The following is a 16,861-nucleotide window of genomic DNA, read 5'->3' as shown; positions in this document are numbered from 1 at the left end:
CATGAACCTGTGTCCCCTGCATCGGCAGGCGGACTCTCAACCACTGCGCCACCAGGGAAGCCCTTACTGCTAGTTTTTAATTACGAATGTTGGATTTTCTCAGATGTTTATATCTATTGAAATTACCATATGTTTGTTCTCCTTTAATAATTTCATTGCTTTTCACACATTAAATCAAGTCCAAATTCCTGGGTAGAACTGCACTTGGTCATGGTCATGATGCATCAGTGTTTTTATCTAATGCTGGATTTGATTTGGTAATATCTTAGGACTGTTTATATCTATGTTCATGAGGGATTTTGGTCTGCATTTTCTTGTAATGTCCTTTTCTTGTTTTGGTATCGGGGCAATGCTGGCTTCATAAAATACTTTGCAGAGTGTGGTAGGAGAGGGTTTACTAGTAACTGAGCTCTCATTCTGTGCCCTTTCACAAATACCATCTCCTGTAATCCTTATAGCTGTGGTAGGAGGGGGAAAACACCCCTGCCTTTCAGGTGGCGAATCTCAGGCTCAGAAAGTGAAGTAATTAACCTGACACATGGCTATAGCTGGTGAAGCCAGAATCCGATTCCAGGGTACAGGGATTCTCTAAGACCAGTCCCTGAGTGTCACCTCCCACGACTGGCTGCAGGGGCGAGGCAGGCTGTGCGTCAGGTGGCAGCAAGCAGCCCTTCAGTTTATGAGGCTGAGACTGGCTGCCTGCCCTGGGCTTTGCTGCCAGACCCTCAGGGGTGGCGCCACTCCTTGGCCCTCTGGCCAGTGACAGATGGGTTCTCCTGTCTTCCCAGTTTTTACTGGAGTGTGAGGATCCCCTTAGCCGTTTTCTGAGGAGGTAACTTTGGTGCCTCCTTAGTAACCAGCTCTGAATTGTTGCTGAGGGCACATTCCCAGTGTGGGTGGGACTGGGAATTGCCCAGAAGCTCAGCCTGGATGATCTGTCTTTTTCTAGGATGCTTGGACATTAATTCATCTGTGAAAGGGGCTCGTTTTGTCCGATTCTGTGATGCGTTCAATATTCCACTCATCACGTTTGTGGATGTCCCTGGCTTTCTCCCTGGTGAGTCATTGGCAGAGGTGGGGGCCAGGAGAGGCAGTTTTGCCCAGCGAGGCACCCACTTTATTTGGAGATCTTCTTGCAAAATTCCCTCAGGATTTGTGATGTCTCCATATTCTGGGTGTCTGGATGTGTGGCTGTGTGAGGGGTGGCCCTTTGGGGAGGGGGAAGGCCTCCCAGCTGAGAGCAGAGGCTGACCTCCTGAGGATTCTGTGGGTATCTAGTAACTCTTCCTCATGACCCAGGCACCGCGCAGGAGTACGGAGGCATCATCCGGCACGGCGCCAAGCTTCTCTACGCGTTTGCCGAGGCAACTGTGCCCAAAGTGACAGTCATCACCAGGAAGGTGAGGAACTCACGCTGGAGGCTGTGAGCTCACTCACTCCCACGGCAGGGCCATGGCTGGAAGTCTGGGGGAGAGGTTCAGCAGTGCTGGAGGGAGACTACGCCTCGCTCCCCTTAAAAAGTTCTGGAGGACAGCACAGCGTGGACAGCCCTGCAGGCACGCCCTGCAGAGGTGTCCCTGGTCATCTGGGAACTGAAAGCAGCAGTGGGAAAAAGCAGCCGGGAAAGACCGTGACCATGAACCGTGAAAGGCCTGTGGGCTGTGCCCTTGTGTTCCGGCTCCCTGGCCTCACAGGCACTGGGCCTTTAGCAGCCCAGGAGGGCTCTTCTTGCCTTTTGTCCTCATTCTCCTTGACTTCCTGGGGTCTTGCAGGGATGTGACATGGGTGACTCAGGCACTAATATTCAGCATTTGGGTCTGTTCTAGGCCTATGGTGGCGCTTACGATGTCATGAGCTCCAAGCACCTTTGTGGTGACACCAACTACGCCTGGCCCACAGCAGAGATTGCAGTCATGGGAGCAAAGGTGAGGCCCTCTGGCTTTCCCTTCTGCGTCTGGGAAATGTTGGAGAGGGGCCAGGGCTTCAGGGGGTTGGGGTCTAGACCCTGGCAAGCTTGCCTCCTACCCTTTTACTTGAGGCGTGTGCTGCCATCTCCGTGTGCCCGGGTGGGAGGAGCCTAGAGTGGGTTTTGAGACGTCAGTAAAGGGGAGAGGGCTCAGTCAGCTGGACTGGCCTTTGGAGGACTGGACATTTCCCCCAGCCCCAAGCTGCTGCCTTAGGGCAGGTGCTTCCTGTTGCTGAGCCTGCTCCCCACTCCTTTTCTGCTTCAAAACAGCTGTTGCAGTTGAACCAGGTAATTCCCATGCCCTTGCCTCTCCAAGCTGACTTTCAAGGGTTCTGATGTGAAGGCTCATCTTTCAGTCTTCATTTTTCTACATTTGCATTTCAGCCTTTCCACCTCTGGCCATTGAATTGTGTGCTCAGGGCTCAGAATCATGAAAAAGGAAAACAGCACTCTGCTTCCCTCAGTGAGGGAACTGTGGATTTAACGGTGGAAACTGGGCCAAATATCTTGGCCTCAGAGAAGGATAAATGCAGTTGGAGAGAGCAGGACAGAATCTGGGGAGGCAAACACCTGGCTTAGCCTGGGCTGCTCGTCATCGGGGCCACAGCTGAGCAGCCATCACAGCCCCTGGAGTCACGGAGGTCAACTCCAGGCACCTGGAGCTGGCCCTTGTCTCTGGTACACTTTGATTTACCAGGACACTGGCAACCATGCCCATGATGATGAGCTGAGGGAGGCCTGCCCAGGTCTCCAGGGGCCTCCAGGGGCGTTCACTAACTCCTCTCGTGACAGGGCGCTGTGGAGATCATCTTCAAAGGGCACGAGAATGTGGAGGCTGCGCAGGCAGAGTACGTCGAGAAGTTTGCCAACCCTTTTCCTGCAGCCGTGAGAGGTAGGGCCTGTGGTGGGGAGGGCAGCTCTGTTCGTTTCTTGGGTCACTTGCTTCTTATTTTACTCCAGAACGTCTGCCTTTGTCTAATCTGGAGACCAGTGAGGGCTGGCTTGTCCCTGAGCAGTCATCACTTAAGGACACTGCTTTGTCACCAGAATCAAAACAACATTGCTGAAATGGCTGAATCCCAGTCACCCCAGTGCTGTGAAAAATCTACCCAAAACAGTGACTTAAAACCACCACCTTTTGTTTTGTTTTGTTTTCCCTCATAGTTCTTAGGGTCAGCAGTTTGGTCTGGGCTGAGCTGGCTGGCTCTTCTGCTGGCTGGGCCTGGGATCAGTCATGCAGCTGGCAGTCTGACTGGGGCTAGTCTACAATGGCCTCACTCACATGGCTGGTGCCGGCTGTCAGGTAGACTCTCTCCACGTGGTCTCTTATTCTTAGGGAGGCTAGTCCACACTGCTTTACATGGTGTCCTGAGGGCAAGAGGGAGAGCAGGGAAGCTGCAAGGTTCCTTGAGGCCTAGGTTTGGAAGTTGCAGTGTTACTTTTGCCACATTCTGTTGGCCAAGGCAAGTTACAAAGCCAGGTGGAGAAATACAATCCACTTCCTGATGGGAGGAGTTGCATAGTAACATTGCAGAGGGGTTTATGTACAGGATGGGAGGAATTGTTGTAGTGATTAAAAAAAAAAATGAAAGTACACTTTCTTAATTGGATTCCCATCGTGGTGGGGAGGGGGTCACATTTTCCTTTTTTTGCCGAGTGTTTCTAGGCCAGAAGTTTGGGACCTGCCAGAGGAACAGGGGGCTCCTGGGATCAGGGGAAGGTTCACAGGACCCAGCTCCTCTTGTGTCAGCTTGGGCCCTGCTCACACTGTTGGCCGCAGAAGATAGTGCCCTGGCTGAGCACCATGTGGGTGTTGGATGGGTGGCAGCATCTGGGGCTGCAGATGATCTGCTTCCTTTTCTGTGCTTCCCCAGGGTTTGTGGACGACATCATCCAGCCTGCCTCTACACGTGCCCGAATCTGCTGTGACCTGGATGTCTTGGCCAGCAAGAAGGTACAGCGCCCATGGAGGAAACATGCAAATATTCCATTGTAAATGTACCGAGGGTAATGACTACCTGGCCATTTGCACCCATCCCTGCCTTTTGCAGTCATGAAACCTGGGAATATAAATACCAATAATAACTTGGCTAAGTTTATTACATTCTAGAGAGATTTCATTTGTGCCTTGCTATAAAATTATTTTATTAAAAATCCTAACAGTTTTTGAGCATAAATCTTACTTTTTTGTGGTAAAAATCTGAAAAATCAAGAAAACTAAAGAAAACACTATAGTATTATCACTTAGAGCTGACCCTTATTTGACACCTCTGTGTATTGTTTTCCTTTCTTTTCCCAAGAATTAATTTTTTTCTCTAAAGGTGAGATAATCTTTTAGGGTGAAGTACTTGTCTGCTTAGGCTTTTAGTTTTCTTACTTTTAAATAATATAACAGTTAAATGATATGTCCTATCCTTTCAATTCCTTCAGGAATTGTTAAGGATTAAAGGAGATGTTTGTAATTGTGTGTGTGTGTGTCTGTCTACCAGAATAGATGCTCAGTAAGGCATATACCCTATATTAATTTCTTACCTTATATTAACTTCTTTCCAGAAACGTGTTCTCACATTTTAAAAAACTTATTTTGGAAAATTTCTAACCTGTGGAAATGTTGCAAGAGTTGTATACCCTTCACCTAGATTATCCAGTTCTTAACATTTTCTACATTTGCTTCATCTTTTATATAAATATATAATTACTATTTTTACTGACCTATTTGAGAGTAAGTTGCAGAATCATGACCCTTTGTCCCCCCAAATGTCAATGCTTATTTCATATGAAACAAGGCTCATTGTCTTACATAGTCTTTAATGACACTGACATTTTTGAAGCATGTTCGCCAATTATTTTGTAGAATGTCCCTCAGTTTGGGTTTGTCTGATTGTTTACAGACATTTAGATCCAGATCGGAGTAATACACAAGAGTGTTCTTTCCTTGTATTACATTAGGAAACACGTTAGGTTTTTCCATTATTGATGAAATTGAGTCTGATCGGCATTCTTTAAGCCTGTCAGCACACTTTCGTCCACTACTTTTTAGTATCCATTATGATTCTTGCCTCAATCAGCTGTTCTATGTTGGTGGTAAAATACTGTATTTCTAACCCTGTCATTATATCCACAAGGAAGGAAGAAAGAGCTTTTTCTTAAGTTTTTAGTATCAATTTAGATGCATAAATTATTTTTTCATTTTTAAACATTTTTTTCTGAAATAATATATTTTTCTTACTATGCTATCACCCTATCAAATTTTCTAATGCACATTATACTAGTTTATTGAGAATCATATATTATTATTCATAACTGAAATGGGCATAGTATATAGTAGGTGTTTCATAAATGTTTTAGTGAATGAATATATTCAGTCATTCAATCAAGAAAAAATAGAGACTCATGGGTTCTTTAAAAATTTAATGTTACTCATTTTGATGCTCAGAATTTCCTGATATGGCCAGAGGGGCGCTCTTTCAAGCTGGTTCCTCAGTCCTTTTGATGTCACAATAATTTTTTGTGCACTTCCTTATTTTTTGACACAGGGTAATGTACCAGGTTCATCTTATATTTTCCTCACCCAGCTCCGGATTCAGTGATTTCTCTAAGAGCCGTGGTTTCTTTTAGTAGATGAAATTTAGAAGCAAACATGTGGCCTGAAACATATTTTTGTCTTCCTAACTAGGTGGTTAGTTCCTAGGGGGCAGAGATGTTTGGCCAGAGGCTCCTTGTACTTCTCTTTGGCACCAGCAGTAAGACTGTAAGCCATTGGAGCTGGGAAAGGGGTGGTGGCAGACTCCTGGTCTTTTAGAGGCCTCCTGGCTAAGGAAGAACCATACTAGTTGGTTAGCATGTGGATCAGTAGCTTAAAGTTGCCTGGCCAATCCAATTTCTGGGGTCTGCCAAACTAGGATTTGGCCTATCTGAAAACCAAGCTGGTGGTGGAGACACGGAGCTGCAAGATCTTGGAAGCTCTGTCAAGTAGACCAGCCTCTGTATTGCAGAGCAGCAGTCAGTTTTCTCATCAGCTGCTCTTAGGGATGCCTTTCCCAACTGTGGTCTCGTCTTAAAGGGACAGAGAAAAATGCTGAATCTTGTAACCAGACAGGACTTGGGTGTACTGAGTGGAGTGCTGGCAAATAAGTGTTTAGACTGAAAGCAGATAATACAGCGAGTTGTGGTGGAGGTAGGAGGCTCTGTGTGTCCTGCTGTAAGTGTCCCTGCCCTAAATATGTAAACTAATTTGTCCTGAACCACACAGCTAATGAGTGGTGAAGCTGGGATTTGAACCCAGACAGTACTGTCTGAATCCCAAAGGGTTGGAGTGAGAAAGGTGGTGGTCTGCTCCACTTGGGATTGTATCAACCCAAAGAGCTACTAAATTTGGAAAACTTTCCTACCTTATACATGATGGCATCTTTTGGAGTTGCTGGAATAATGGGAGCACGCACATCCACGAGCAGCCTTCCAGTCCTTCTGTTTCTGTAGTCTTTCCAGCTTCTCTTCTGACCATGTCTTGGTCTTCCCAGCCCAATTCTCTGCTTCTGGATGCACTGATGCTTTTTGCTGGCACTTGAGATGTGGTTTGCCCAGAGTCAGAGAAGCCTGTGAAGGACACTCACCCAGTACACTGACTTAACACCCTTGATCCACCTGTTTGACAGATGTGAACTTTAAGTCCTTCTGGTTTCAAAGGATTTCTGGAGAGCTGTGGCTTTATTATATATATTTTAGTGAAACTACAGGTCCTCATGCTCTTGCTTCCCTGTCAGCATGGGATCTCCACCATTCCAAGCAGAAGCTGTGGCTACTCAGTGGGCGGAGCCTCAGTCTGGGGCCTGTGTGGAATCCAGCCAGCACATCTGGGCAGATGTGGCAGCCTTAGTAGGTAGGTACTGACCATATCCCTACTGTCCTGGTGATGAGAAATGCCTCATTTGTGTCCTTGGGAGCAGAAAGCTATCCTTCAAGATGTGATGCCCAGTGTAGGCCCCTACAGAGCTAGGCACTTAGGAGAGCATGGATGGAACCTTACCTGAGTTTGGTCTGATGTGGAGCCTGAGCAGGCACTAAGCCTTTGTTTCCCATGAAGACACTGCTCCTTGTTTGATATTCTTTTCTGAGAGCAGGTCCAATAGAGAGTCACAGTCAAGTCACATCTGGGAGGTCTGCAACTTGTCCGAAGGTAGAGTCACACATGGGCAAAGCCCTGGTCTAATCTCATAAGCACATAACCTTCAAGATGACCTGCTACAGAGACCCGTCCTCATCACCTTCCCTCCTGGGCTGCCTGGAGAGCTCACCTGCTGATTTATTCCCTGCATTCCTGCCTCTTCTGCACAGCCATCTTAGGCCATCTAATGAACACAGCCCAAAGAACACGGTCAGGCCCATGAAGTATAGGATACAATTTTGTTCAGAGTGACACCTGGCAGCAATGTCAAGAGAAACCGTCACTTCAGCAGCCATGTAGAACACAAGTGATCTTTACAGGGCACTGCTAGGGGGCGACCGTGCAGAAGTGCTGGGTCTGGATCTCAGGTGGCGGAAGGACCCAGGCTTCAGACCAGTTGATAATCCCTGAATACCTCCTCCAAAATGCAGCCCACGAGAGGCTTCCTCTTGAACCAGAGGCCACTTGGCCTAGCTCGTCTCTCACTCTCTCCAAGGAAATACAAAGAATGAAAGAAAACTGATGAGCTAGTCCTAAGATTCTGCTTGCTTAAAAAAGTAAAGCCTCATTGATACAGGAATTTTGCCATCATTTAACAAATGATCTGAAAGAGCAAACTCTCAGTGTTTGGTAAAAAAGGAAAGCTTCATCATTCTGTCGACAGGACAAGAAATCACCTCTTTCTTTAAAGCTTTACCTAGTAGGAACAATAGGATGACTACCACAAGCCTGATTTTGAATAGTTTATTAAAGGAAAGGTGAAGCATCAGTTTCAAATTGTACAAAAGGAAAAAAACCTCATATTGCAAATGTACAATTTACAGAATTACTAGCAAAACCAATCAAGGAGACACTGAAAATACAAAAATTCAATTGACTTCAAACTGAACTGGAAACCCATTGGAGTCGATGTTACGCCTTTTCTGTTTCACAGTAGTCCACAATTCTAAGTCAGCATCTGTTTTGTTTTCCACGTGAAACTGTCAAGCCAAGGATCAATCTGTGCAGGTGCCAGGGCACTTCCTAGCCTGCTCCCTGGCCAGAACCACAGGCGGGCAGGGCTGGCGTGGTGGACAGTCCAATCATCCCCGCCCCTTCACTTCCAGTGAAACCCACATTTCTGGAGGAAAGTGAGACCCCCAGCCCCAACTAGAGCCCAGGAATTGCTCAATTATCAGATAAAACATTTTTGGTGACCAAGTTTTTTTCAGAACTGTACAAATGTTGAGAAAAGCTTGTCTGTTTACTAAAAGGATGAATAAAATAATCCATTTTGCTTTCCCACATAGTCACTGGGTGCACAGATTTTTTTTTTTTTAAATGCTTTTGTTTTTTGGTAAAAAGGGAAAAGCCTCATCACTCTGTTGCAGCTACTTTACTTTAAAAACCAGCCCAGAAACAGCTGTGGATGGATTGGTTTGGAGGTTCTGAGGCTTACTTGAAAAATCAGAAAGGAAGAAAGTAAGTGGGCTTTTTAAAACAACAGTAGCAGCAAGTCATAAAAGTCTAAGCAGAATGTAACTCTAAACCGTTAAAGGCTGTCCTGAAGATTCGTAATTTCTTTCCCCCAAAGAATTATCCTTAATATGCACATTTAACACTGAAATGTTGCTGTATTTCAAGGTAAGCTTAAGAACTTCACCCTCTAAGCACAGACTTCTATGCAGCACATACTTCTATAATCGGTAAACTTAATTCACAAAATTAGTGCATAAGGGTATTAAGTGCATGGGAAGTAGACACGGTTATGTTACACTTAAAATTACGTTTGAATGACGAAGGAGTTCTTCATGATTATCTTTTTAAGAAAATGGAAGTCCATGTAACTTGAATTTGGCAGGGCATGAAATAAGTGGCAAAAACAGCAAACTGATAACTTGAGAACCATTTTTGTTTTACTGAGAATACTTTATTTGCTGGTAGAAGTTGCTAAAAACGCACAGAACAAATACCAATAGAAAATGTACTGTATTTGAATCTCCCTAATCTATATAAAATGAATGGTGTACAGCATCTGTTGGAAAAACGGCTGCTTGGACATGTCTTATTTTATGCCCCCTTATAAATAAAAATAAACCTTTTTATTCAAGAGTATATAAAATCGGGGAATTCATAGCCATGTCCACAGAGGGTGTATGGTTTTTGGCAGAGATGCACTGTCAGAGTTTCATCTTAGCTTGTCAGTATTCTGCTCCTCCATATTTCTGTATTCCACAAGGTCCAACCAAAATCCAGTGAGCTCCAAAACACTCTTCGGCAATTAGGATGAGCTGCTTTACTCATAGGTTTAATAAAAATGGTTAGCTTTTAAAACATAAAAAGGCAAAATGTTAAAACGGTTTTTAAATTGTACAACAGGAAAATAAAGTTAAAAATATTTTTTTTTACTCAATGCTGAGTTTTCATAAAACAGGTGTATTACAGTGTTTATCTTGACAGCTGTTTTAAAAATTTAAAATTTCTTCCTCCCTCCAGAAAAACACACACATCTGTATTGGGATAAGTCCAATAATAGGACACAAATGATTTTTCAGGTCAGTCTTTCTGAGGTGACATTCACCAGCATTCGCTTGGGTAATTTACATGCTCTTCTTCTGTCACTGCAAAAAGGGATTGACCTCAATCATTTGATTAAAAAACAAATCAGATCACATCAAAAGTGTTTTTTTCCCCATACAAGCTATCACAGTATATAGGCCTCTAGCTCTAAATAATAGAGTTCCAGATTTGTAAATTTTCTTCAGACTTCAGAACATAGGCATTCCAAATCCCTAGAAAAAGTGAAACACAATTATTAAATTCATGCATAAACAAGACCCAGAAACCATAATACAGAACAGTAATAATTTAACATTTACTGAATCATCTTCTATGATAGCTGCAGAATCAAAGAAATCTGGCCTCAGCTCAGCTCTCTCTCGCCGATTTCTTGATGGGGGCTGGAAAGAGAAGCCAGATACTTAATTTTTTCCTGAGATACATTAAGACAATGAACTGTGATAAGCAGCTAATATTTCTAATAGTATCATAAATATAAAGAACTGTTAAGGGTCAGTTTGAAAGGAAAAGAATCTGGCTTTTACAGGAGCATACATTAAAGAAAAATGTAACAGTATTTGGCTTTTAATTATCACTTAGATAGAAAAAGGCTTTCAAATTACAATGAATGTGTAAATGCATAGAAATAATTTTTGGGCCTATAAACAAAGAACATACCTCTCAATCGTGGAATAATTATAAGACTGATCAAACACTAGGTGACAAAACTTCACTAAATTCCCCAAAGCAGGTAGATGGAGAGCTACTGGTGGGTAGGTTGAGGGAGGTTACAGATTGGATGTGGTCTCATTTACATTTCTTACTAAACCTTTTCATCATGGAAAATTCAGAACATACAAAGCAGAATGCTATGGGGTAAATTATGTCCCCCCAAATTAATATGTTGAACTCCTAACCCCTAGACCACAGAATGTGACCATATTTGGAGACAGGGCATTTAAAGAGGTAAGTAAAAGGAGATCGTATGGGTGGGTTCTAATCCAATGTGATCCATGTTCTTATAAGAAGAGGAGACACGCACAGAGGAGTGAAGACAAAGGGAGAAGATGGCCATTTACAAGTCAAGGAGAGAGGCCTCAGAATGAAATCAATCTTGCTGACACCTTGCTCTCTGACGTCTAGCCTCCAGAACTGTGAGAAAATACATTTCTGTTGAAGCCACCCAGTCAATGGTATTTGTTATGGCAGTCTAGCAAATTAATACATAGGGAAAGCAGTATGATGAACTCCCATACACCCAGCGCCCAGCTTAAACAATTTTCAAACATTTGGCCAATCTTGTTCCATTGAATTCCTGTTTTTTTCTTCTCCATGTCATTTCACCTATGACTACTTCAGTATGTATCTCTTAACAGATGGAAACTTTTAAAAAAACATAACCAACATGTATTACTATTTCTGACAAAGAAAATTTCTTAATATCACCTACACTTAGTCCATATTCAGATTTCCTTATTTTAAACATGTCTCTTCACATTGAACAAATAAGGTCCATATTCTGCATTTGGTTGCTATGTTGGAGTGCAGTGTACATAGACTCCAATTTAAAGTACAAGAGGCCAGATGAACATGCTATACTGAAAGATCTAGTGTAAGCTGTTTTTCATGAAGGTAAATAAGAAGGAGCCAGTTCCTGTTATTGCCAGAATTGAAAATCTGACTGCTTTGAAAACAGGCTTGAAAAACATAAGCTCATCCAAATGCCCACAAGTGCTACAAGCACTACACGGGCCCTGCCCACTGTCGGTCAATGTTACCTCCTCCTCCTCTTCCTTTCACAGGGTTCTGAAAACAAGAGCATCATCTTACACCAATACCTTCACATATTTTAACAGAAGAAAAATGTATTGAACTTCCTTACCAGGTCAATAACCATAGTATCTTCAAATTCTTCATTCATATCTTCTAACTGGCTCCGGGATGACATCATTACATCTTCAAAGATGGGCTCGGCATCTTCCTCCATTAGACCCCGACTGATACAGGAAAAGCACAGTTCAGACTGATAGAACCTGGAGTTCTGGCTCTTACACTGGGTCTTCTAACCAGTAAAAGCACACCTTCCAGTTACAACCAGTAGACTGCACAAATTATGATACTGAACTCTAAGGTAATTAAGAATCATTCATTTGGTTAACTCAAGATTTCATCTCAACTCATCAGAAGGAAGTATAATTTAAATGCAGTAACAATATTACTAGCTAGCTATGTGTCAATTCCCACAGAACTCTAAGTGGTGCCATTATTATCCCAAATTTACAAATGAGGAACCAGAGGCACAGAGGTTTTAGAGCTTGTCCAAGGCCACATGGCTGGCAAGTGTCACACTAGGATTTAAATGCTGAAAGCCTCGAGCACCCATGTCCTCCATTCCTGTCCTACACTGCATAGCATATCCTGAATTATGATTTTAACTCCTAAGACCAAACATCAGAGAAACCCAAGTTGTTACACAAAATGACCATCACACAGCGATCATGTTCTTGTGACACTTGATGTAACACTTACACGGCATGCCTTACTCCAGCTCTCACTTTCATGTAGTTCATTCCTGTTCTGTCCTTCCGATTTAAGTCTTCTAATTTCGGCTGGCCTAACCAAGAGATCTGCATCTGAGGACTAAGAGAGGGTACTATTATTCATTTTGTGGCAGCAGATGAGGAATTTAGGTAATCAGTCCCATGCTAAAAAGGCCATAGTTGGTTGACCTAATCCCCATGTAAGGGGAGTTAGAGGGATTTATTCCAGGGTCAAGGTTGAGATCATTATCAAAAGACCTGTCTTTGCAGAAATGGCAGTAAACTGGAGATCCCTAAGTCTCCAAGAGAAGCTGGCTGTGGAAGCTAGTTGTTAGGTGTGAAGGCAATCAGAATATGTCACCCCAAAATATGCTTCTTTGAGATAAAAATTGTTTTGAGCTGAAAGCAATTAAGAAGTAGTAAAACACAGAAAAAGTTCCCCCTTTTCTGCCTAAAGGCAGGAAATAAATTCTCCTTTTACTGGAGACAGACTCTTATCAGCCCAGAGATGGCAGCAGAGGAACGTGCAAACAAACCCTGTTAAACTAATGCTTATCTTCCTAGTTAAGATGAGGACTACCTAGCCCTAGGTGGACTACCCCAGTCCAAACTCGTTTGTCTTGTCATTTCTTCACAATTCATTGTTTCTTTGTCTAAAAGGCTTAAAAGCTTCCTGCTCTGGTCACTTCTTTAGGTCTTCATTCTCTTGTGAAGGCTCCCATGTACATGTAAAAATTTAATAAACTTTCTATGCTTTTCTCCTGTTAATCTGTCTTTGTCAGTTAAATCTTTAGACTCAGCCAGGAGCCCTAAGAAGGTTGAGGAAAACTTTTTCTTCACACACAGGTGCTTAAATTTCCCCAAATCCCTGCTAAACAAGAGCGCTTCTCACACTTCTGTATCCAGCTGCTGCCCTACTTACAAGTGTTCCTAGCTGCACACTCAGTCCCCAAAGGGACAGGAATGATGCTGGCTTCGTGGCTCAGAGCTCTCCAGAGTTGAACAAGGGAGGGTAGATCACATTTTTTCTCAGCCCTTCTGAAGAAGTTTGGAGTCAGGTACATGCTGAGCCAAATCTTCACCTGTACTCTATCCTTACTGGCACATGGACACTTGCATAAAATCAACATGACTCTTGGGAATTTTATAGGATGGAAACTTGAACGATTTTTGGTAGCTAAAATCTGCCACATAAAGTTCTCTGGAAGCAGCTGTCTATATCATGTTAGGCTACCACCTTGATTCAACCTATAAATCTATAGCAGGAAAAAGATGACAGACCACAGCCAGGAGGGACTGACATGGTAAGGTCAGGGAAGCAAGTCTCCAATAAGGAGGATACCCCCCCTCCCCCAGTAGGAAATGGAGTGGGAGTGCTGGTCATAAGGCAAACTACCCTCTAAGATGGCCCAGTTATGCAGTGGCTGACAAAGATGATCCTTTCAGCTTTGAAAAAGGCAGATCCTCAGAGCAAAGATTCCTTATGAAAACCCAGAATCTGAATTATAACACTGCCCCTTTCTATTTTCAACCTGCTAAATTTGTTGAGTTCTAGTGAGAATTCTCTCTTATCCATCAGAGTAATTCACAGCATTACTCTAATATGAACAGAAGCACAAGTGAGGAGCTTAGAGACTTTCAAAGTTGAATGGAAAATAAAGAAAAAGTTAAGGTTTTCAAAGCAAAAGTCATGCCATCACCCTACCTTTTCCAAGATTTTCAGAGCCGTGGTACTAGAAAACAGTTTAATCGCTACTGAGGTAAAAGGTAAGAGAGCTTGATTCTCCTACAGAAAGGACCACTATTCTCAGAATTTATCACTGCTTTAACAATTCTTAGTCTATGAGCAGTTCAAGTTTAAAATATAAACTTAACCAAGACAAAGTACTATTAATTAAATGACTGATAAAAGTAATAGTCTATTTGGTGTTCAGACTACGAACAACCTTAGCAGAGACTCTTCTAGGCTCTCTTGCCAAGGAAGTAAACCTGCATGTGTTCTTGGCAAATCTCTGAGAAGAAACAGACCTGCCCAATGAATCTGCAAACTCCAAATGAAATCAGCACTTAGTTAGACACCATGCATTTACAGGTCTCCGGACTTTGAGGAACTGAAATCCACAAGTGTTTGCAGACTTATTATACATCTTCTAATATAAGTTATTTAAACTCTATTTGTGGTTTTGTTTTTTTCATTAACTGAGAAAACAATATGCTCAGAAGAAATAATTTTTCTTACTTTAACAGTTGCAGGTTTTATGCCAAGAAAACAATTTTTTTACTACTTACTTGTGTAAAAAGTCAGGTTCAGAACCATGTTCAGACTCAGGCTCCTGAATCTGCTCTCCCATGGGCCGGCTATTCTCTCGCAGTACAGTGGAAGTGAGCTGTGGTGCTGGCAGGGGGCCAGGAGTCTGTATCATGGTGTCAGTCCTGTTCAACCACGTATTATCCAGACTTTCATCTGTAAAATTCCAGTTAATGAGTGTCACAGAATGTCATGGGTGGAATGAACTCTGATAGAAGTTATAGCATAGATTTAAAGAGCATGGCTCTGGAGTAGACTGCCTAGGTTTGAATTCCAGTTACACCACTCACTTGTGTGACTTTGTATAAGCTATTAAATGTCCAAAATTCAGTCTGCTCATATACAAAAGGGGATATCGGTAACTGACCTCATTGAGTTGTAAGGCTTAAATAAGGTAATGCATGTAAACATCAAATGTTAGCTATCCTACAGTACCATCTCTTCCAAGTCCCTCCATCCCTATAGAAGGGGAAGAATGTGGCCAGCCAGAGAGACCCCTCTAACCTTCCTTTTGCTCAAGCAATAAAAGGCCTATTTACTGGGTCGTCAAGGGGCCCCAGGCAGCAGCACTTAAAATCTGGCTGGCCTTTACTGAGAAATCAGCAAATCCTGTTACACAATTAGGCACTGGTCACCAGAGAAGTAACTCTGGCCAGGTTATACTTGTGGGGCTGGATTGAGGGACTCACTGATTTCATGCCTTTAACTTCTACCTCTTTAGGGAAGTCTTCTCTGATCACCCCACTCAGCCCCCACTTAACCATTCTTTTTTAGCTTCTAGAGGAAACAAAATCATTCTTGCTCACTTAGGGCTTAATTATACACTGTCCTGCATTGGCAGGTGATCTGTTGTGTGTATGTTATCTCTGTAATTAGATTTAAGTTTCTTCAAGAGACCAGGAACTATTTTTTCCTTCTTCTAAAGATCATTTATAAAGATTTGAACAGATTAAATTACTATTTATAGCATTATTTGCATATCTAAATCCTGATAAAATATTACATAAAGTTCTACCTACAAAATTCTAAATTACAGTTGACCTTTGAACAATACTGTTTGAACAGCATGGGTCCACTTAAACGCATATTTTAAAAAATAAGTATGTACTCCAGTACTACACGATCCACAGTTGGCTGAATCCACGGATGCGGAACCAAGTACCTGGACTGTAAAGTTAGATACGGATTTTCAACTCCGTAGGTGGATGGTGCCCCTAATGCTCCCCCTCACCCCACTGTTCTAGGTCAACTGCATTTTCTTGATGTGGGAAGACTTAAAAAATAGTATTACTGCTATGTGTTTCCTTCTGAAGAATTTTAATCATAAAATGTAGTATGAATCCCATTGTTTTTCCTCCCCCAATAAGTCTCAGAGACATGTGCATGTGAGGCTCCTCCTTTGCTATCAAGCATTCTCTCTCTCCCAGTGTATTCTCCGGTTTCTAAAATTTTGTCCGATGCATGTATGTTCAGGACAGGCTTTCCTGTTCCTGAAAATACCTACCTATTGTCAGGTTAAGGTCATCCCACTGATCTGAAGCTCACTACTGAATCTCTTCAGCAAAGATATGTAACATCTTCTTTTATTCATACCACTTTTCATTCAACATTTAATTCAAAAATTTTATTCTCTGCTGCACTTAATTTTTTTTTTTTTTTTCGGTACGCGGGCCTCTCACTGTTGTGGCCCCTCCCATTGTGGAGCACAGGCTCCGGACGCGCAGGCCCAGCGGCCACGGCTCATGGGCCCAGCCGCTCTGCGGCATGTGGGATCTTCCTGGACCGGGGCACGAACCTGCGTCCCCTGCATTGGCAGGCGGACTCTCAACCACTGCGCCACCAGGGAAGCCCCTGCACTTAAAATTTTATGATCATAGGAGTGGTTTCATTTAGGTTCTTAACCTGGTAAACCATCTATCTTTCAGCTTTCTACTACATTTCATTTTTTCCAGAAAAATTTTCCCTGATTCATTATGAGTTTGGTCACTCCCTGTATGTTTCCAGAGAACCTTTTTGGCCCATCAGAGTACTCACCATGCTGAACTGAAATTGCCTGCTTCTCTGTCTCCCTTTCTTCACTGGGAATTAATACCCAATCTCCAGCATCTAGTACAGTTCTTAGGAAGGTGCTTGGTAAAGACTTACTGAATAAAAGAGTAACTTCAGGAGGAACTCACTCTTCTTGAAGAGATCCTCCTAACCCTCAAGATTCCTCAATGAAAACACTTCTTGCAAAGCTCTCTCATCTTCATTCCAAACAGATGAAACTCTGTTGCTTAAGGATTCTGGACATGTAACTTACCTTAGTTACTTGGTAAATTTGAAACTGATACGGAGCAAGTTTT

At 42.9% G+C, this 16,861-nt stretch overlaps 2 protein-coding genes across 15 annotated transcripts in view; one reads left to right on the top strand and one right to left on the bottom strand.

Annotated features, from left to right (window-relative positions):
• PCCB (propionyl-CoA carboxylase subunit beta) overlaps positions 1 to 16,861 on the top strand; it is a 142,329-nt gene that overhangs the window by 97,663 nt on the left and 27,805 nt on the right. For 2 of the 10 annotated variants that reach the window (XM_067033735.1, XM_067033734.1), the window contains exons 11-16: positions 950 to 1,057; positions 1,300 to 1,400; positions 1,827 to 1,925; positions 2,759 to 2,858; positions 3,841 to 3,920; positions 6,730 to 6,845. In XM_067033735.1, coding sequence (XP_066889836.1) covers positions 950 to 1,057; positions 1,300 to 1,400; positions 1,827 to 1,925; positions 2,759 to 2,858; positions 3,841 to 3,920; positions 6,730 to 6,845 — 604 coding nt within the window. Of the gene's footprint in view, positions 1 to 949; positions 1,058 to 1,299; positions 1,401 to 1,826; positions 1,926 to 2,758; positions 2,859 to 3,840; positions 4,127 to 6,729; positions 6,846 to 7,081; positions 7,867 to 10,697; positions 10,861 to 11,470; positions 12,977 to 16,861 lie in introns of those variants that run through there. The other 8 variants (XM_067033736.1, XM_067033738.1, XM_067033733.1 and 5 more) reach the window with 7 other exon arrangements.
• STAG1 (STAG1 cohesin complex component) overlaps positions 8,466 to 16,861 on the bottom strand; it is a 455,106-nt gene continuing 446,710 nt past the window's right edge. For 4 of the 5 annotated variants that reach the window (XM_067033725.1, XM_067033728.1, XM_067033729.1 and 1 more), the window contains 5 exons: positions 14,498 to 14,672; positions 12,198 to 12,308; positions 11,551 to 11,665; positions 9,989 to 10,069; positions 9,028 to 9,901 (listed from right to left, as the gene is read on the bottom strand). In XM_067033725.1, coding sequence (XP_066889826.1) covers positions 9,878 to 9,901; positions 9,989 to 10,069; positions 11,551 to 11,665; positions 12,198 to 12,308; positions 14,498 to 14,672 — 506 coding nt within the window. In that variant the 3' untranslated portion in view covers positions 9,028 to 9,877. Of the gene's footprint in view, positions 9,902 to 9,988; positions 10,070 to 11,550; positions 11,666 to 12,197; positions 12,309 to 14,497; positions 14,673 to 16,861 lie in introns of all 5 variants that reach the window. The other variant, XM_059065085.2, reaches the window with a different exon arrangement.

The sequence above is a fragment of the Kogia breviceps genome, chromosome 5, assembly GCF_026419965.1.
Source record: "Kogia breviceps isolate mKogBre1 chromosome 5, mKogBre1 haplotype 1, whole genome shotgun sequence".
Lineage (NCBI taxonomy): Eukaryota > Metazoa > Chordata > Mammalia > Artiodactyla > Physeteridae > Kogia > Kogia breviceps.
Note: the sequence above shows the minus strand (reverse complement) of the source record. Positions and strands in the feature narration are given on the sequence as shown.